This window comes from Halichoeres trimaculatus, unplaced genomic scaffold (assembly GCF_033239565.1).
Source record: "Halichoeres trimaculatus isolate MK-OKI-2021-1 unplaced genomic scaffold, fHalTri1.1 fHalTri1_scaffold_5, whole genome shotgun sequence".
Classification (NCBI taxonomy): Eukaryota; Metazoa; Chordata; class Actinopteri; order Labriformes; family Labridae; genus Halichoeres; species Halichoeres trimaculatus.
Window position 1 is genome coordinate 29,237,771 of NW_027437183.1, and position 21,036 is coordinate 29,258,806.

Below are 21,036 nucleotides of genomic sequence, written 5' to 3' on the forward strand. Positions count from 1 at the left end.
CCTTAAATATTGGTGCTAAAGCTTCACTGAGAAGGTGGAAGCACAGTAACTACATTCCTCCTGGGCTGTATTTGATGAAGTTACATTTTATAAGAAGAGACGAAGTGAGTGCCAAAGAGAGGAACATACTGAGAAATGGTGAAGAAAATAAATGCCTTTAACCTTTAAAAATCACCTTAATTAAAAAAATATATGCAAAAGGTGAACTCAAAAGTCATGTTTCTTCTCAGCCAGTTCATTTCGCCTGGAAATGGAATGGACAGACTATCACACACACGTATATGCAAACAGGACATAAATGTCTCTCAGGTAACATCAATCTCTCAAATGTTATGAGCTGGCTTCAAGGTGCAAGGCATTCTTTCCTTGGCAGGAATCTCGCTCCACTTTCAGACCCAGGAATTTTCCGATTTCAAAATCAACATTGTTGGATTTGAACATGAAGTCCGGACCAACCCTCTTGGCCCAGATCACCTCTTTTAAAAATCCCTAAAATCATGTGTTTAGTCTAGTGGAAGTCCTGCAGACTTCATCCGTCTGAAAAGCCTCCAAGAGGAGAGCACTGGTGCCAATAACGATGACAACATAAAAACTAAAATATGAGCCGGCATAAAGCTGGCACAGATCATACAGGGTGAACCTTTGAAGCTGTAGGGGAGCATCCTGAGATGTAAATAATTCTGTAATAAATGATTCATGGATTTTCCCGACTGAAGTCTGCACATAAACATGACTGTGACAGCCAGGTCACAGTCTGCGTTAATGCCGTTTCAATTTTCTTCAAGAATAAAGCATGTTTGGATGAAATGTTGTGGAGTGCAGCTCATTTACACAGTGTTTTCAAAGATTGAATCTTGCTATACGCCGAGTCTACAGACAAAGAAAATGCATTTTAAACATTGAATCAATAGAATAATTTTCACACTGAAAAAGTGCTTTAGTCTTGTTTCTGTTTCCCAAACCCAGAGGCCTGCAGTTTTAGAGAACAATGTCTGAGCATTTCCCCACAACAATACAGCTACAAGAGGAGAGGAGAGGAGAGGAGAGGAGAGGAGAGGAGAGGAGAGGAGAGGAGAGGAGAGGAGAGGAGAGGAGAGGAGAGGAGAGGAGAGGAGAGGAGAGGAGAGGAGAGGAGAGGAGAGGAGAGGAGACAAAATGAGCGCAGAGTGATTATCTGGTCTCATGCACTGAAACAATCTGCCAGGCTCTCTGGAGAGTTGGAGAGGGAGGCAACGAGACAAGATAAGACGAGAAGAGGAGAGGTGATAAAGAGCTGAAGAGAACAAGTCCCCAGAGAGTCGATAAAGAGAGAGACCGAGCTGGAAGGGGAGGGAAAACAAATTATAAGTGAGACCAAAAGACAGAAAGTGAAGCGAGGGAGATTGATTTTATTAATCATATTGATTTAATAACACAAGTATGTAGCTCTTTATAGATTAAAAAGAAGGGGGAGGGTTAAAATCTGTGAATGATGTAATTTATCAGTCAAGAGCGTGAAGCTGCTTTTTTGAGAGTGTAAGATATGGGAAGAGGAGAAATGGCAAATCAGAAACAGAGACTAAAAAAGACTGCAAGCCTGGTGCTCCTACATCTGCCAAGGTCTCACTTCAACTTCTGAGGACTATCTGTTTACACATGCCATTAGCCTCAAAACAACACTATCACCAGTAATACAACTGCAATCTTTGATCAGCAGTGTAAGCTCTCACCACTGCCGCTGTTAACTTTGTGTTTCCAGGAGGTCCTGACAATGAATGCATCACTGCTTCTCGTTTTACTACCAATACTCCCCGCCATTAATTCTTCTACAGCTGGACGAGACGGAGCAAAGCCTTTACAGATGGCCAGAGAGAAAAATGTTTTTTTCTGATGTTGGATACCAATTAGTATGTAGTTCACCCCACATGTCCTTAACACAACCCTAGATTTAAAGGACTTCAGAACACTTGGTTCAGGTTTCGTTGTGAACGAAGGAAACAAACCAGAACATGAAGTTTCATAAATCTGCATACTGGCAATTTTAAACATACTGAGATGGTTTCAAGCACAACACTGACATTTAAAATTTAAATTACCAAAATACTGATTGTAGTGAATAAAAAAGCCATATAATAACTATATTCAACATATCATATAATGTAGTATTCAACCTTAAGCAGCAGGGATATTCCTTTTCTAGGTGTATTATCACAGGGGATGTTGGTTTGCTCATTCATTTATTCATTGAGAAATCAGCTGTAAAGTCTGCGCTAGGCTAGCAACATCTGCTAATTGTGCAAGTGCTCCAGAAAATTTTTTGCTGGAGCATTATTAATAATAATATACTGATTATTTTTAATTTTTTTTATTCTAGTCTTAACAGGAAACTTCTGTGTTTACCTCATAAGACAGTATAAGACACACACATAGTTTCTGTGATGTTGTCCATCTGTTTCTGAAGCAAAGCCCATTGTCATCACGTATCATATTGTAAATGACTCAATCTAACTCTGGTGGAGCGAGTGTGAGGAAGAGAGGCTGAGGGGGTGTTTACATGACAATGGTTTTCGGGTGAAACGCAAAAGTTTTGTTGCGTTTCAGCCTCTGGTTTACACAGAAACGGCGTTTCAGCCGACCTATAACGCAAACTTTTGAAAACTGCCTAGAGAGTGGGATTTTTCTGAAATGCTGCCAATGTTGTTGCCATCTAAACAGTAACCCGGTGTTGTGCCATATTCTGCACCCCTCGCGTGAAATGCACCCCTTTCAGCAGAACTCGTTGGAAGGAAGCATAGACAAAGAGCATAGACTGTGAACGCTCACAGCCTGAGGACACTCATCTAAAAGGGCCAGCCCCCCTTATGGCCACCAAACGTAGCTCATGTGGTCAAAGTCATTTTCTTTGTGAATATTTTATCTTCTCCACAATACAGACTTCTTTCGTTTTTTGTTAATGACTTGCAATACACGTGCTAATTGAATCAACCACCTTTATTTTTATTTTTCTGGTAACCTCCCCAACAGTCAAGGTTAACAAAAATGGCATGTACTCAATGATATCAATAAGCAATAGCCAGTTTACTGCGTTTTCTTCCCTCATATTTGAAAATAGATCCATTTTTTAAGTGGTGCAGTGTGTGACTTCGTCCGGGGGGTTCGTCAGGCTGTGAGCGTTTACAGTCTATGCTCTATATCTATGCTTCCAATGGCCCACTGCTGGAGGGGTGCATTTCACGCAAGGGGTGCAGAATATGGCACAACACCAGTGTTTTCAGTGGAAATGATGATGTCATACTCCGCTTCGTGCTTCACGCATACAACAGAACAACAAGTACTGTTGTTACAATCGTCGCAAACTACCATGTTGTGCTTGTGTTGCTCCACTTTTGAACTTAGTATTCCTTAATACACCAGATGATCGGTTCAACTCTACTTCAGTGGAGATCTACCAAAAGCGGCTTCTGGACAAGACAGTTATAGCGCCGGCTATAGGCCTGGCATGCTTTCTACAGCATTTTCAGTTCCTCGGCGTTTCCATGTAACCCAGATTTTTTTCACTGCATTTTTACTGCATTTTAGCGTTTTCAGATGAAACGTTGTCATGTAAACGGGGCCTAAGGCGGGACTTTGAGCCTTTTGCTTAACAGCTAAAGTGGTCCTGCCAGACACCCAAACAGTGTGTGAGGTTTGAGAAATAGTTGTTGTAAAAGTATTCTTTTTAGAGCTGAAGCAAACAGGGATTCCCCAATGAACATTCAAGGAGCTGCATCTATTCCTCGTGTCTGGTGGTTGCTGCCTGATTTGTCTGCAGGCAGATGAACAAGTGTCTCATCTCAGTCTAGTGTAACACTGTTTGGGATGTTTAGTGTACACTGACACCAGCATTAGGTTTTGGGTCAAAGCTTCTCTATACCAACCAAATAACATTTTAATGTTGACTTGTCTGCAGCAGTCAAAAGCCTAGCTGTTGTTCTAGTTTTCTAAAAACAATCCTTCTAGAGCCCAATACAACTCCACTTCAAAAAAGTTATCCCTCAAAATTACACATGCATAGTTTTAAAATAATCTGATATTATGTACTTCTTTAAATTATTTGTGCAAACTGTAAACAACAATATCAATATCAATAATAATAATAAGAAAGTAATGGTAAGAAAATGTTGATATTTAAGGGATATTTCTTTGAATTTCTTCATTTTATTTAAAAAAAACCTTCTCCACTGTTTGCAGGACTCACTTAAGGCAGTTTAATAGTTTTCAGCAGTTTTTCTTAAGCTTTCAAAGGCTATAATATCCTTTGTCTTCCCTGCTAAAAAACTGATTGTTAACAGGCCTCAGTTAACCACATCAGAAGTGTCAGGTTTGCCAATCCCTCTCCAAACAAAGACGATATTGCCCTCTGTTATTGCTTATAAAACTTGCCCATGTAATACCGCCTTTGTTTCAGTGCCAATTTGCCGGCAGGCTCTGAAGCATGACAATTGGATCTGCTCCATTCTTTAACTCCAGCCTGGTGGAGCAGAGGAATGATCTGCTAGCACCTGTACCTCCCCGTCACCCTCCTTTCCTCTCTTTTTTTCACAGCTCCTACTCCCTCTGCTCTCTCACACTTTCAGATTTTTATCTCTGTCCTTCATCTGTTTCTTCCTCGCTGGCTCTCCCTGGTTTAATTTCAGATCATCTTCTTTGCAGATGCCCATTTTTCTCTGTGATCGCCTGGCTTTCTCTTTGGTTCCCACTCCAACCCCCTTCCCTCCCTCCCTCTTTTACTCTAGCTCTCCCTCTTGCTTGCTCGTTGCCTGTGTAAGGGCTTGCAGGTGGCTCTCGCTGGCTGGGTCAGTAACCAGGGGAAACTGGGGAAGAGTTCATTTCAATAGAACAAATGGGAACAAATTGATCCGCTCTTGCTGCTGTTTTCTGAGACACCATTCCGGTTTTGTGTCAAAAAGGACTGAAAGCCGCGAGGTCAAAGGCTATTTAAGCAGATCACCCAAAATAACCTTGGTAAAGACACGAGACAGACATTCTTCTGCTCTTCCTGCTGCACTTCACAACCTCAGGATAAAGTCATTACACCGTTTGAGCCCTGTTGTGCTACGTTGGCCAGGTGCTCATCTCGAGGCAAGAACTAATGGTTCATCTGTTACACAAATTCAAGGCAACAACAGATTTAGAGGCAAAATTTCTGACAGGCTTCCCTACATTATCAACACCTGTACCTGGGACTGTGTGGAGTCTCAGTATACCTGTGTGTGGGATGGGTACCTTTCACATCTGAAACGATATGGTACCGATGCCTGGTACCTGGCAATCGGTATCGGTACTCAATGGTACCAATTTTCAGTACTTTTTTGTGTTTATGTGGTAAAATATATCAATTTGTTCTATAGTAAAATAAATATTTTTTTCAACTTCACATATTTTGTCAATATGTAATCTTGAAATGCTATGTTCACGTCCAGCATGGAAAATCCCCTTCTTTTCCACTCCCTCAGAGCCACAAGAATGCATTTAGGTACCTAAACATGGTACCTTTTCATTTTACATGAATCGGTACCTGGTACTTCAGACAGAATTTGGTCGGTACCTATAAAAGTACCTAATTCAGTACCCATCCCTGCTAGTGCTGCACGATTTGGGGAAAAGGTGCGATATGCGATTAGGTGGATAATATTGCGATTGCAATTGTGCTTGCGATTTAATAAAAAAGTTGTGTCATGATGAGTCTACAGACTTGTTTGGTTATCATGGAGAAAAATATGAATTGCATGTGCTGACATTGCGATTGCGATAATCGTGCAGCCCTAATCCCTACCTGTGTGTATGCAAATTACCCCTCAGGTCCTGAAAGGTACATAAGAAACACATGTCTGTGTATCTCCTTGGAGCTGAAACTGTCTGTGTTTATGAACACAGTGAGCTCTGAGGACAGTGTGACAAGGAGAAGGGAGTTCAGGTTTATGAACATTACGGTGCCATTTACACCATGTTTCACCCCAAAACGCAAAGAAACGCATGGAAAAAAATGTTTGTTTACACAGAAACACCAAGGGACTGAAAACCCTGTAGTTTGCATGTCAGGCCTGTAGTCATATAAATATATTTATAATGCGTCTTTGATGACTGGAGAAGTGGTGCAACAAAGTGGCAACCTCCGGTCTGAAAAAATAAGACAATGTGGAAGTGCTAAAACCTGCAGTTTGTCAAGTGTCCACTTGAAGTTGGCTGCGGAAGTACCAGAAATCTCATACACACCAGCAAAAAAAGTGTTTTTTACAGCAGAAATAAGTTTACAGACTGGTACAAAATAAGTCTCCCGTCTGAAAAGCTAATTTTGCTTACAGCACACACTGTACGGGGAGTTCTAACTCAGCAGTTCAGGGAATATTCAGAATGAAAGTTACTGAAATCAGAGGCACAGCTCATCTCATGTGACTGACGAGCGCACTATAGCTGTTGGTGTGGAGACTCAAAGGCCGTCCCATTCCCTGTATAGATGTGCCAGCTGTTTTGCTTCAAAACTCTGTTTCATGATGTCACAGAGACTATGTTCATTTATTATACAGACCATGGGTGCAACAGATGCACATTTTGTTGAAAGGCAGTCATAGATTCAGCAGCACAACACGATACTCCTCCATTTTTATTGTTACCGTTGTGGTCTGGTTGGGGCATGACAATTTAAGTTAAAAGTGTGATGCCTATACGCAAAGTGGAACGTGATATCAGCATTTCCACTTAAAACTCTAGCTTGCTGTTTTACGTAAACAGTGGCTGCAGTATTTCAGAAAAAAATCCACTCAGGAAGCCATTTTCAGAAGTTTACCTTTTAGGTCGGCTGAAACACCATGTCCATTTAAATGGCCCCCAAGAAAACTAGTGAGTGAGCGCAGAAAACATCTTTTGTTGAATACAGGTCAATGGGTTTATGTGATAAGCTGAAGGGAAGGCTATAAAACACTTTAAAGTGCTGTCCAATGTAGCTGTTTTAAGAACTTAACAGTTGGACTGCAGCTCATCGGAGTAGTTTTGTCATGTGCTAAAATAGTTCCTCATGTGGGATGGCTCAGAACTCACAAACATCTCAAATCGGTGAAATTTAATTTTGTCCTAACAGCCATTCTGCATTTTAGTGTATCCCAGGGAGGATTCAGCTGCAGACCACACCTGGCTCTCAGTTTCCCTGCACATGTCTGGATAAATGACTTCAAGTAAACAAGCGTCTTGCTAAGTGAAACCGGCTGGAAACACCACGCTCCTGCACCAGACAGCAGCAGAGGCGTTCAGCAGTTGTTTTCTTCCACTAATCTCTGTGCAGACTTCAAAAGGACAGTTTGAGAAGAAGAAATAACCACAGTAGTGCTCTAATTGTTGTTTACAACAAACTCTAAATTGCTGGAAATAGATTTTAGCTTGAAATAGATTAAAACAAAGCAGGCTAGGTATCCTTTGACTCGGGAAACACACCAACAACTAAAAACAGAGCAGAGCTGCAGCAGAAAAGTCCAGCGGGCCAAAATTCTCTTTGAACTCACAGTATGAATGAGTCATGTCTGTAAGTCTGTAAAGCTGGGCAAGGTGCAGGCTTGGTGCAGCCACAGACGCAGACAAGGCCTCCTCATTTACAGGAGTGTGGATACGTCACCAGCTGAGCATTCTTGTAATAGTAATGCTACAAATCTTAGCAGAAACGCTTTTCCTGGATTTTCTTCATGGAAACAGATGATCACACAAATGAAACAAAACTTTCTCCCCATGAGAAAACAGCTCAGACCTTCAGTGTGCATCAGCCACGTCAGAAATTGCAGGTACTCTACCAATCAGAAACATCCAGCATTGCAAGTCCTTTCTCCCAAAGTTCCTGGAACATACAAGCCTGAGAGTTCCTCAAAGGTGCCTAGTTCCTGGGGAGAGTTCTTACTGTGGAAAGGCACCTTTAAGCTCCACTAAGTCAGTCACAAGTTTTGGCTTCATTCATGGGAAACTGTCATGTTTTCCACCTTTTATACAGTCTTTCCTCTCTTGTATGTTGCAACTTCTCAGCAGCACTTGTACGCCTTTGTACCTACACACTGCATCCACACAAGGTAATGTTAGTGTCCCAGTGTGCAGTTTCACATTGCAGGGGTACGAGGGGCACAGTTCGTAAACACACAGCAGGGCACCACATACACACAAACACTGGCGCGTGCATACACACACACAACACTGCAATACCAGCTTCATGTTGCACTTAGCTCTCCCGCCTCTGTAACTTAAAGGATCAGAGTGAAATGTTGAGGACAGTGATCGGAGATGGAAAAACTTTGCCTCACCGTCACACCTCCATGCATGATACAGACAAGGTGTAAATATATTGCTTTGAACCGTCATTATGTAGGGTGGATATGATTCAATGAAGTATGAAGTACTGTTAAATATTCATGAAAAACTTTTACAGGTAGAAAACCTGGCGTAAAATCACAGCAGAAGTTATTTTTTCAGAGAGGAATGATGAGGTACATGTCACACACTTTCACCAGGTCAAACACCTTGGCAGTCCCACTCGCAATTATTGCTCTTTGACCTGAGAGGCAAGTGAAACTGCAGTTTGGCCACTGCCATAAAGCGGTAATCTGTGCTGTGCCCCATCCCCATGGTAACCTGCCTGCCAATAAGCACAGTGGATGGCAGGGTGCGCCTTTCATGACACCGCTACACCCATCTGACTCACTCACACACAAACACACACGGCTGTCATTATTACAAAACCTGATTGCAAAACATCATTAGCAGTGTGCCAAACTGAGCTGGTGCCAAACGAGACATCATGTGGATCCCACAGACAGGTCTGCAGATTACACTGTAGGCTGAGCTCGATGAGGGAAACACTGACAGCTCTACTCCTCTACACTTAGATTTTTCTCCCTCTGGCCCATCTTTGCCCTCTTCACTTCTTTCCCTCCTTCTCCCTGCCTCTATAGCTCCTTTCTCCATTTTTCTGTCCTCAACCTCTCCTCTCTGATCTAAAATCTCAACCTCTCAGCCAGCTGGCACCAGGACACAAACCTTCTTCCACCATGGCACCGTGTCAGGCCCAAGAGAGCAAGAGAACCAAAGGCAGAGGGAGGGAGATGAGTACACTGAAAGCAAGAGTGAGAAAAGGAGGAAAGGAGAGGAAAAAGGATGACAGGTAAGGACCACAGGTGGATAGAGAAAAAGCTGGATAAGAAAAGACAATGATGAGGAAGACACCAGGAAAAGCAGATGACAGTTTGACAGGCACTTTCTTGAACATCCTCCAAGCTTGATTACTCTCCCTGTGTATGATGATGAAGCCCAGACCTCTATGAGACTGAGGCTGTATCAATAATGCAGCCATGGTTTGATGATCTAATGCAGCAATCAGAGCAGCACTGAGAGGAAAACAGTGAAGTCCTTCTGAAAGGTCTGGTTTAACCGTGGTAATACACACAGGCAAAAGATGACAGGTGTGAGCCCCAGTATAAATCTGAAAACAGCCTCGAAACTCTAGTTATTCTACACAGCGGCTGGTAATTTCAGAAAATCACTGGCATTAGATTTGCATTTGAATTTGATCGTAACCAGAGAGCAGAATGGTGTTAAAACCACAGACCAGGGGTCACCAACGCAGTGCCTGCAAGAACCACTTAAGTCACCCGCAAGGCATGTTCCAAAACAGCACAGGAAAAGAAAATTTAGCAGAAATTTTTGCTTCCAACCGACACTGTTGTGTAAACCATTAATAATAATTGTGGAATAATTAACATTAACATATGAGCAGTCACTTCACATAGTATGACTTTTACTTCTATTGTTATTGATATTCAAAAGTGATCCATGCAATTTTGTTCAGGATGTTAGTATCAGACAAGTAGCTCTTTCCACCACTCATTTCACTTTAGGTAGCCCTCAGCCTGAAGAAGGTTGGTGACGCCTGCCATAGACTGTATCATTTAAGTACTCTCTGTGACTTCACCCATCTGTTTTTGAAGCAATGTTTTCAAGCCTATAGAGGGATTATTTGTTTATTTGTTTAGTGGACAGAAGAGATCAGCAAGTGGACAGATATTAGGTGGACAGACGTTTTTAGCAGAGAAACCAGTGTGTACCCAGAGAGGAAACGACTCTCACTCGATGCTCATGACTGCATTATCTGTGGACACTTATCAGACTGTGACAGACCAGGATGTAAACATTGTTTCATAATATTCCTTAATTTTACTTTGGTCATAAAATCTGTTTCTGTTGATCATAATTTATAGGTTCACTCATTATTTTCTGTCCATACTGAGTCCATGTTTGGTCAGCCGTCGGCTGAAAGTCACCAGTTAGCATGGTCGCTATTAACGCAGAAATACCGGTTGCGCTGCAACGGTCAAAACTTGACAGAAGTTTCCTCCATTGTTTAGTATTGTTTTTGACAGCTATCCACTTAACAACTGTACATTTTGATGCTTCTAGCAGGTTGAATTTAGTGTTTAAAAAACGTTAACTCGTCTGAATTAATGGAGCTGAATGCTGCTTCTGCGGTCGAGATGCGTGCGCATCTTTATGATGACGTAGACTGATAATCCCTCTATAGTGTCTCTTGAGGTGAACTCTAAACATCTTTATTTTTGTTTTAAAAATCAACTTTTATAAATAGGTGTGCATGTGGTTTCATGTCCTGCTGAAGCCAGCTCTAAGAGGACACTCGAGGAAACACCGTTTTTGACACTTCTGCATCAGCTGTATTTCTCGCAGCAGGATGCTGCTGTTTGGCTGAATAGTACAATTTTACATTATTCTGTTTTTATTTGCACTTTAACAATATACAGTTTTCTGTGAACAGTATCCTTGATTACATGTTTTGTATCACTAGATTATGGGTGTTAGGAGCGGCAGGTTGTTGGCAGGGCTTTGCGTTTATTGTCTATATAAATACAATTCAAATATATCCATCAGCCTCAGTTCAAATAAAAATGTAGCGAAGTGGTTCTCACTCAGTACAAACCATGTGTCAGGCTTGAGATGTCTGCAGTATGAACTGTCAGGAAAGCAGGATTTATGCTGCAAGGTTTGAGTCAATGTCCCCATAAACACTGTGTCCCTGCAACTCATTTGTTTTCAGGTCTTGTCCGTGACAAGGGCAGGAGAGCTTACATCCTTTAGGCATCCTTTGAGCAGCAAATACAGCAGGGCTCAGATCAATACAACTTTTCACACAGATGACATATTTATTGAGGAAGTGGAAATTATCTTTCAAGTGAGGTGGTAGAGTCAGTCACCACATGAAACGTAATAACGGGAGGCTCCATCTGTGGTTGGTGTGAGGAGGGAATTAAAAGTTTGGATTTACTTCTCTGCTAACAGACTTACAGCAAGATGTCTTTGACTTCTCTGTTTGCTTGTGTTATTGCTGTTTTTGTTGTGAAGTTTTGTTTTCTGCCTCTGCTAATGTTCAAAATAAACTTAACCTAACCTAACAAATGCTTACACCACTACTACCTTTTTCTAATGCTTTGAAATACACCACCAGGTCCTGATCATCAGAAGGTCGAGCAAATATTATCTACTGTAATTAACTCCACAGAGAAGCAAATTCACTCTGGGTTGTGGTTGGTAAGTCATTTCACTGCACATTGTGTAAGCTCTTTTGATCCACAACCTTTCATTGACAAAACAACACACAAGGTTCACCTTAGGCTCCATGGAGATGAAACTGTGGCGGCCACGGCTGGACAAAGTTGACCTCTTAATGGTTCGGCTATGGAAGAAGTGATAGTGGTCTTTGAGATCCCCAATCTGCAAAACAAATACACAGAGTGAGAAAAAAGAAGTTCAGTGACTTTAACTGTGGAGCAGTCTGCAAACAGTATTTGAAAAGTACTCTAAGAGATGTAACCAAAGAGTAAAATAATGTTTTCATGTTTCCAACTTATTTTTATTTTTTATTTTACGTTAAAGTTACTGTTTGCTCACAGTTCATAAAGAAAGGGCAGTAAGGTTTATGAAAATTCAGAAAAAAAAACACACCAACAGCCAGATCCACACACAGACTCAAGTAGCATAGAGTCATGGAGGCCAGACAAGCTGCAGACACACAGACAGTGACAGACAGACAGACAGAGAGCAGGCTGCGGCAGGATGCTGATTAGTTTTAATAATTGATAAAGACCACACAATCCCTTTAGATGATCAAACTGTCATGGCTGCCAAGGCTCTGGTGATGTGTCACTGATCATGGTGGAGCACCACCTCCACCGCCGAGCCCATTAGATCAGCTTTCAGCTCAATGCTCTCACACACACACACACACACACACACACACATACAAATTCTCATACACCAACAGTGGCAGAATGAGCAACAAACACAGCGCCACAAAACATGAACTAAACGCGCAGAACACGTCATGGAGTAATATGATTAGAAAGCATAGGCGGCTACCACTTTGGATGCTTCTCATAGTGTAAACAGGTCTCAACATATCGTGCTTCCACCGCCTATTTAATCTACCCGACATCTGCACTGCCATTAGCAGGCCACCCTTCCCTCTCGCAGTGTCTGCCAATGAGGAGCTGCTGGAAAAGCTCTACACACAGAATTAAATAAAAACCCTTAAGCCCAGGTCAAGACTGCTGCTCTTTTTACAGAGTCCTTTCAAAATAAAATCACATACTTATTTTTACAGTGTGAATTCAAGAATGACAAGCTGTCTTCAGATTGTATGGCACCTCATGTTTGGCGTGCAGCTTCTTTATCTTCTCTGTAATTAAACAGTGTGTGTAAGTTTGGCTTCAGCTGTAACTTTGGTAGCTTTGATGACGTGTTCAGAAATGAAAGGGTTACATAAACAACTGAACCTTTATTCTGATTCAAGAAAAACCTGCAGGGTGAATCATATAAACTTCTGCAGAATCTTTGCTTGCTGGAAATGATGTTGAAACAAATTTGGGAAGTAAAACCACTAAACAGCGATGAATGATGTCTTGCATCACTGACATTTGCACTGAATTCATCTTAACCGCCTTGTCTCTCGAAGCTGAATCAACAAGGAATTGCTAAAGGAGATCAGACTTTTCCATTAAAATCATTTCGAGGGTGTCAGTGGAGTCAGACCAGTTCACTATATGTTCAGAGATTATTTTTCCTTAAAAGTGAAGGTCAGAAACAGTCCCTTTTCCTCTTCTTCAGATCTTAAATCACAACAAATTGAGAGTCAAATAATGTTGTTTGGGCTTTTTGCAGTTTAATTAACAAGCCAGAGCTGCCCTTAAAGCAGACTCCTGTGGGATATGAATATTAGCCTGCATACAAAATTTTGCTGCTGATATTAGTTTAAAGTTTCACATTAGATCACTAAAAACTTGTGTTTTTTGTTTTTGTTTTTTTTTAAATAACTTTTAACAGTCTCATATGTCACATCAAACTCTGTATGAAGTCAGTGATGATGTTTAGCTGTAACATGACAACATTTAGAAAAGTTTAAAAAAGGTGAACACTTACGCAAGGCACTGTCAGTGTTAGACAACAAGACAAAATGTGCCTCACATGGATATGAGCGCACGCGCACACACACACACACACACATACAGACAAACATACACAAACACAACACACTGCCGAATCCTGCGTCTACAGAAAAGTGAACTGAATCACAAAACACGTGTTTCCTGACTTCTTGCTACATTGTGCAGATGCTGCAGTCCTACAACAGCCGTGCTGCTGAATGCACATCATGGTTGAGGCTGATTTGATATTTGTTAACATACAGACATGTTTAGGGCATTGCTGAGCATGTCACACAACAGAAAAGATTGTGTCTTTCCAGATATCTTCATCCTGTAACCACAAAGATGACCAGATGGGAAAGAGAGTTAAAATTATTGATTTAAAGATAAATGACTGATTTATATTCACAGGTTTTTGTGATGTTACTCCTGTTTTCCTGATTTCAGCGTGGTAATCTTTCCAATGACTACATCTTTATGGCCTCATGTCTTTGAGTGCAGTGTAGCCGGCTCCTTTAATCTCATTTTTAACTCAACCAGCTCTAGTCCAAGTCTCCATACTGTTCAATATTCTGCGACAAGTCCTCGCTGAACTCTACCAACCAAACCTCACCCTAACCCCCCGAACACAACAGGAACAGAAATCCATGTCTGTGGTTTGTCAGCTGATTTTGACTCAATTCAAGCTGGTGTCTGAGACCAGGAAGGGGGCTTCATGGTTAAAAGGATTATCCAGAATTCCACATGGAGGTGCTCTATCACTCCCTGCCAACTCTTTTCATCCATCATTCCTTCTCTTTCTCACTCTTTTCGAATCTAGCAGTGTGCAGTTATCTTTGTCTGTTCTTCCCATACGATCCATGTTCACAGACTACATTGTTCCTACATCATGTTGTCTACACCCCTCCTCTTTTCCTCGCCATATCTCAGGGCACTTCTTCTTTAGCAGATTCATTCCCAAAATGTATCCCTGGAAGAGATCATTAAAAAAGTTAAGTTTGTTAAAAATCACTTGTAGTGTAACTATTTGCACCTTCATGAGCATCAGTACACTGAAGTCTGTATTTAATTTCTTTGTGAAGCACATTTAATGACATCCTCAATAAACCTCACCACTGCTATACGAGTGTGTGTGTATGTGTGTGTGTATGTGGGGGGGGGCTGATGATGGGGATGTCAAAGTTCACATTAAGAAACCACAGTGTCCTGTTATCACTCCCATGGGAGAGGCTTTCAGCTGACCCCTAAACCAGGAAGTGAAGTAAAACTCTGGTCTATGAGGTGTCAAAGTCCAATGAGCGCTTCATATTGAGATGGAAATTAGGGCGAACGGTGGGGGTTGGGGACGACACCACACTCCACAGGGGAATTCCTATTGGGGGCTGGTATGGAAAAGGGGGGGTACTCCACACATTAGTTCCTGTCAAAGAGAGGGGATAAACGAGGCCATTAAGGCCTGCTCTCTGGGGAGTATAGTGGGTGGGCGGGCTGGATAAGGCGAGGAGGAGGGTGGGGGGTTCAATAGCTGTTGACTAGGCTACCCCACAACAACCTGTCAGAATGCCCCCCTCTGTTCCACGCAGTCTTCACGTTGAGAGCTGGCAAGTGCAGGCTTGAACTGCCCACGTATTTCGGTCACGATACCCTGAAGTATGTGTGGGGTCCATGTTTGTGTGGAGGATTTCTTTTGTCCACGGGGAACACAGGGTTTCTCTTTAAACTTCATCAAAACACATCTGAAGTGACCAGTTAAAGTCCTTCAGAGGTCTGACTGCAGAATGAAACATATGTTTCCTTTCTCTGATTAAAGGATCTTCATACACCTGTGGCTGTGCTCAGCTTTGGCCCCCACATTTTAAGAGTAAAATCAGTGAATAGATGAAGGATGGTGTAATGCTAAGGTGTGTATACAGGGTTGGTGAGTGTACAAAAAAATGTCAGCAACAGCAAGTGTTAATCTTTCCATGAAACATGATAACTAGTGTGATTTTGTGCCAAAAAAAACAGCTTCATTGTCAGTTTGTGAATAATTCTGTGATATGAGTTTGAAAATGATGTTTTTAAGCGACTGAGGCAGCCAGCCTTTACTCTAATAAATGAGATAGTTTGAACGATTCAACATTTAATCTCTTGCTTAATGTTTTTGTGAAAGAAATTCAAGTTTTGAGACCAAATCCTCACAGTTAATGAAGGATCGTTTTTGGTGTGTTCAGGGGTCAATTTGTCCCTATAAGACACGAGGATGGGTCTGCTTAGAGAAATACTTGAAGACCTGTTCATTTGTAGGCCTTTTGATGCCTGTCCAACACTATGAACCAAACAGAACTAGTTTCCTCACTTGTGTGTCAAAAGGAGCACGCACATGAGAGTGCTGAGGCTGTGAGGCAGACGGTGAGCTTCCTGAGGCTCTCGTCTGCAACATGAACATGACCCGCGAAAACACAGCAAGGAGGCACCTGTTGTACCATCCTGCCCCTGGTCTTCCTCGAATTCTGTTTCCTGAAGCTTTTCCCTTACTTGTTTGGTTTGGAGCCTCATAAAAAAAGTGTCGAGTTAGAGAATCACAGACCAAGTTCATGGCTCTGGTTTGGACTTCAGACCGTGGACGCTTGAGTCTACACCGTTTGTCAAATGTTTAAGGACGAAAATTGTCTGAAAACCCTGTCTTAGAAGAGCTGACATGAGAAGTACACACAGAAAAGAAACACATTAATGCATGAGAATGGATGGAGCAAAAGGCGACCTACCTGTCCCATGTTCCTATAGCCATATTTGTCCGCTATCCGATCTGCCACCTCGTTTCCACCGGCTATCCTGATTGCCCAGTGGTTGGTGTAAATCCGAGCATTGCACGGCGGGGAGGCAAAGCCGAGACTGAGCGCCAGGACGCACAGCAAGCTTCTTCTCCAAGCGCCGTTGCGGACCATCTTCCCCCACTTTTACCCGACTCTTCTCCTCCTCCTCCTCAGCCGACCAGGCAAACAACCAAACTTCTCTTTTCGCCGAGCAAGACTCTCATAGAAACACAACTATCCGGCAAAAACACCGAGACAGGGAGAGAAAGAGGGAAAGAGGGGGAAAGGAACGGAACCCTGAAGACGAATATGTGTACCTTATCCTAAAACCTCCGCTTTCCACATGGGAGAGTTGGAAGTTTGCGTTTCGTGTGCCCTCTCTCTGTTCCTCTCTCCCTTTTTTCCACCGCGGAGGAGGAGGAAGTGTACGTGTCTGCGCGCCGTGCGTCTTTGCGCGCGAGTTCGTGTACGTCTCCTTGTGCGCGCGGATCTCCTGAAAGCTGATTTCTCTTCTCAACGAATAACTCGGATGTTGGTCGTTCAGCACATCGGGCTTTCATGTGGCGAAATGGCTACAGCGCCTCCCCACAAATAACTAGCTGACACTCAGGAGAGTAGAAACAACTAAAGCCGCGGGGTTTCCCTGCCCAGCTCCGCTGGGTCTTAAAGACACTCTTCTCGGATCCCCAGACACACAAGAGGGGGTCGAGCTGGTGGCAGGAGAGCCACTGAAAGACCAGCTACAGGAGGTTCCCTCAGAATAACTCCTGGATAAAGTGAAGAATCACAAACTTTATAGTGAACTGGTGGGGAGATGACCTCATGTGAAAACATCTGAGGATTAATCTGTTTTGAAAAGTTGTAACGCTTAACCAAATTTATGAAAGACACTGAAATATAAAAGAGTTTGCATTGTCTGTAGCAACATGTTTGTGGCTTTTCTATGGCTTGAAGGCCTAAAAACTGACTTCTGTTGTTGAGTTTCGAATTGGCAGCCAACAGTCTTGACCCCATGTTAACCCCTGCTCTGTCTCTCTGTTTTGTCCCTGTTTAACCCAAGTTTAACCTTCTTTATGATCCATTTTAACGGTGAACACAATATAGGCTTGGTCACAATGTTATTCTAGCTCTGAAATTATTCCAAGAATACATTAACAAAGTGTTCTTTAAAAGCAGTAAAATACTGATTAATCAAACATGTTGAGATCATTTGAGGTATTGTTGGCTTTAAATGTGCATCAGTTTTAAGATTGTGCAAAGATGATCACAAGAAATAATAAAAATATATATATAACTCAATGATAACTGCATTAACTTTTTGCAGAAAAGTGAAAAAATTGAAAACTAGAAGATTTATTGTTAAGAAATGAGGTATGTTATCAACAAGACAAAGTTGTAGTATAGACAGTTTAAGCTTACAAGGGACAGCATGATATGCCCAAAGGCAGTCTGCTGTACAGAATCTGGAGTGGTTTTCCCTCTAAAAGAGTCTTTCAGTGAACAAGTGGATGCATTACGTGCTGTTGAATGCAAGCCTTGTCAGTTTCTGGGCAATATTGACATAGACATACCAATGTAAAGTTGGGTAAACTATGACCTCCACCTCAGTCATCGTCCAATAGAAAACAGTCCAGACAGAGAAAAAATATCACATTTTCAAAAAACAGTCATCTGGTTTAATGAGTCACTGTCATGATTTATCATGGACGACTTGAAATGGGTGAATAAGATTAAGTGTTAAACACTGTCATGTTGAAACCAGTGTCACAGACAGTCTGACTTCATGTCCAGGTTAAGTCTCCACACTACCAAGCAGGCCGACTGCCCTTGGCTCTAGTGCTTATTTCCCTTAATCAGTGAAGCTCTCAATGTCATGCCCCCCATTGCAGCACAGGTCACAGCTGACTAAACGCTGTCATTATGGAATGTGCCCAGTATTATCTGTAGTTGAGCCTTTCATTCAAGGCCTTTGTTGATTGATGGGTTTTTGTTTTGCAGCAGTTTCCCGGGGGTGTCTCTGTGCACAGTGAAAACTGTTCTGCATGGCACACAAGTAAAAATCAGCATAATTGCACTAATTGCAGCCAATTTCTCACTGAAAGGACCCCGCTGTCACATCTCACAACAAGCAGGGGGACAAGAACATCTCATGGCCCCCCAGATGGAGATGAAAGAGAGTTAAAGGGGACAAACAACACCCAGTGATGGTTCCTCATTCAGCCTGATGGAAAGGCTTGTAATTTAAAGGAAAAAAAGTGAGGAGACTAAACATGCCAGAAATAGATCAGAGTATCCAAATCAAGTACCCAGGTCACGAGGCCACCAAGAGCACCAGGGCCCCCGCTTTCCATTCAGATCCTAAAGGCTGTGGTATCCTCCATGACGGCCTCACGAGTTTTCTCCAGGGAGTGAACCGAGTGAACCCCAACAAAACGTCTTTGTCAACATCTGAGAGCCGAGCAGCCAAAAGTGTCAACAAACACTCAGAGGGGCATTCCTCGGTGCATTCTTGGGCCTTTTCAATGAAATAACAGGGTGCATCATATTTATTTAGGACAAACTTAAAAAAAAGACAAAACACTCCACACAACCCCCACAAAGCAGTGAAGTATATGACTCCAACAAGAAACTGCAGAGATCACACTTTGCTCAACATGGGTAGTTAATTTGTTCACTTAGCATTAAGACCATTATTTACTTCAAAGATGGGTCTTTTTTTGTTTTTTCATATTTTCTACATTTTCTACAGAGAACATGGCTCTGTGTGTTTCTCCTCTTTTGGTCCATCAGAGTAACTTTTATACTTTTATAAAGCAAGTTCCCCTCCAGGATCAATAAAGTGTTTCTGATTTCTGATTTCTGATTTCTGCTACTGTGACCCCACTCCTTTATGCACCTTCACTTATTTCTCAGATCCACTCCAACTCCTCCTCGTGTGTATCTCATTGGGTGGGCCTCCTGGGAGTCAGTGTTGACCTTTCAACTTCACTTTGACTTTTGACCTTGTTGCTGTAGGCTCCTGCACTTAGGCCACAAAGGCACCTGCCACTCACTAACTTTTCATCATATCTGTTCTGCAGCTCGCCCTTCCATCACTGCTCTGCTCTTCTTCTTTTCTTTCTCTCCCCTTTTGTCAGTCACATACCAGGCTTACACAGGCCACTCTCAGGGCAAACACATGCTTTGCTTTCAGAGCGGAGGGATAGAAACATATTGGAGACAGAAAAAGCTAAAGCTGAATAAATCTGTATTTTTAGATCCTTCTTTTGATGAATAAATCAACCCAGTCTGGTCAGTCTCAGCTGTCACACAGTGTGAGTTTATAAACTCTGTTTCCCGGTGCCAGGAAATAGAGTAAGCACTGCAATGTAACATTAGTAGGATTTAACATGACATTAACTTTGTAATCTAAAACCAAAAAAGGTGAAACATCTTAATGTTTTTTTGTCTTTTTTGGTGTGAACCTTTTATAAATCAAGGATTAGTTGATGCTTCAACATGTGGATGAAAAGCGATAAGGGAGAGGGAGTTGCTCAATCTGTAGTTGAAATACAGTTTGTAATCTTGCATCTCCTGTTTTTTTTCTGTTAGAGGGTAAAATGAAGGCAACCTCTAGAATTCAATTTTTTTTTCTATCTTCCATCAAGTTTGTTCCCACATGATCTGTCTCTCCCATTGACTGTGTAGGTCTCCGTGTTAAAAACTCTACAAACTATTCGGGTTAGCCTATGAAGACTTAGCTAAACAACGCCATCTGGTGTTGACTAGTGGAATTACAAAGGGTTAGTTGATGGTTTTCATTCGTATTTATTTTCTTACGTCCAAAAACAATTTGAAAAGGACTTTATCTTTATTACTCTCAAAAAACAATCCAAGGCAAAACCATGTATTACTGTAACGCTTAAAAAAATGAATTTGATAGAGACCTGGTGGTCTATGTCTCGCTCCATGAGGTTTGTCCTCATGGGCCGGGTTCAAATCCAACCTGTGGCCTCTTTACCGCATGTCACTCCCCACCCTCACCCTGTTTCCCACTATATCCACTATCATAAATAAATAAAAAAATGGCGTAAAAACGGCCAAAAAATAACTTTAAAAAAAAAAGAAAAAGATTTTGATAAGTAGAGAGAACAAAAACTTAAAAAGCAAAGTATCTGAAATTTTAAACATTTCAACTAAGTCATGGTTGGTCTCAATCTATATTTACTTAAGAATTTCTCCTCTACCATCATCCCTTCATGGAGCCTCACACTCTAATAATTTACTGAAAACATGCAAATCTCCCAATAATGCAGGTCATGTTGTAGTTTAAACGAGATTATAGATAGAGCTGTCTCATTGGGACTGTTTGGCTGACTGAGATGTATACCAAGAAAAATTAATGAATTTGTACTTTACCAAAAGTTTATTAGTAATACTTGGCCTAACAAATGTATGTTGATTGATACAGGTGATTATTTGCCATGCTGTATTCTATCACTATTTTTTACCATGGGTAAGAAGTCAACTTCTGGACTCCATTGTAACACAGCTGGCTTAAATGGATACATCAGAGAACTCCATTAAAACAAGATGCCGAATATTGAAACTATAAGTTTTAGAGAGCTGTTCTGTTTCTCCAAGTAATTATTAATTCATCTCTAAAATTTATGATCTGAGAACAATTGCCCAAGCTCTCAAGATACTCAAGCCCATTCTTCAGTAAGTTATACAATGTATGACAATTGCTGAAGATACAGCTGGGTTGGAAAAAGCATATTTATCGT

The 21,036-nt window shown here is 41.7% G+C and overlaps 1 protein-coding gene across 1 annotated transcript in view; it reads right to left on the reverse strand.

Annotated features, from left to right (window-relative positions):
* pcsk5b (proprotein convertase subtilisin/kexin type 5b) overlaps positions 1-16,890 on the reverse strand; it is a 65,786-nt gene extending 48,896 nt beyond the window's left edge. Inside the window, exons 1-2 of the mRNA XM_074669934.1 lie at positions 16,223-16,890; positions 11,662-11,766 (exon numbers count right to left, since the gene is read on the reverse strand). Of these exons, the coding sequence (XP_074526035.1) occupies positions 11,662-11,766; positions 16,223-16,402 (285 nt within the window). The 5' untranslated portion in view covers positions 16,403-16,890. The remainder of the gene's footprint in view (positions 1-11,661; positions 11,767-16,222) is intronic.
* Positions 16,891-21,036: the final 4,146 nt, after the last annotated feature.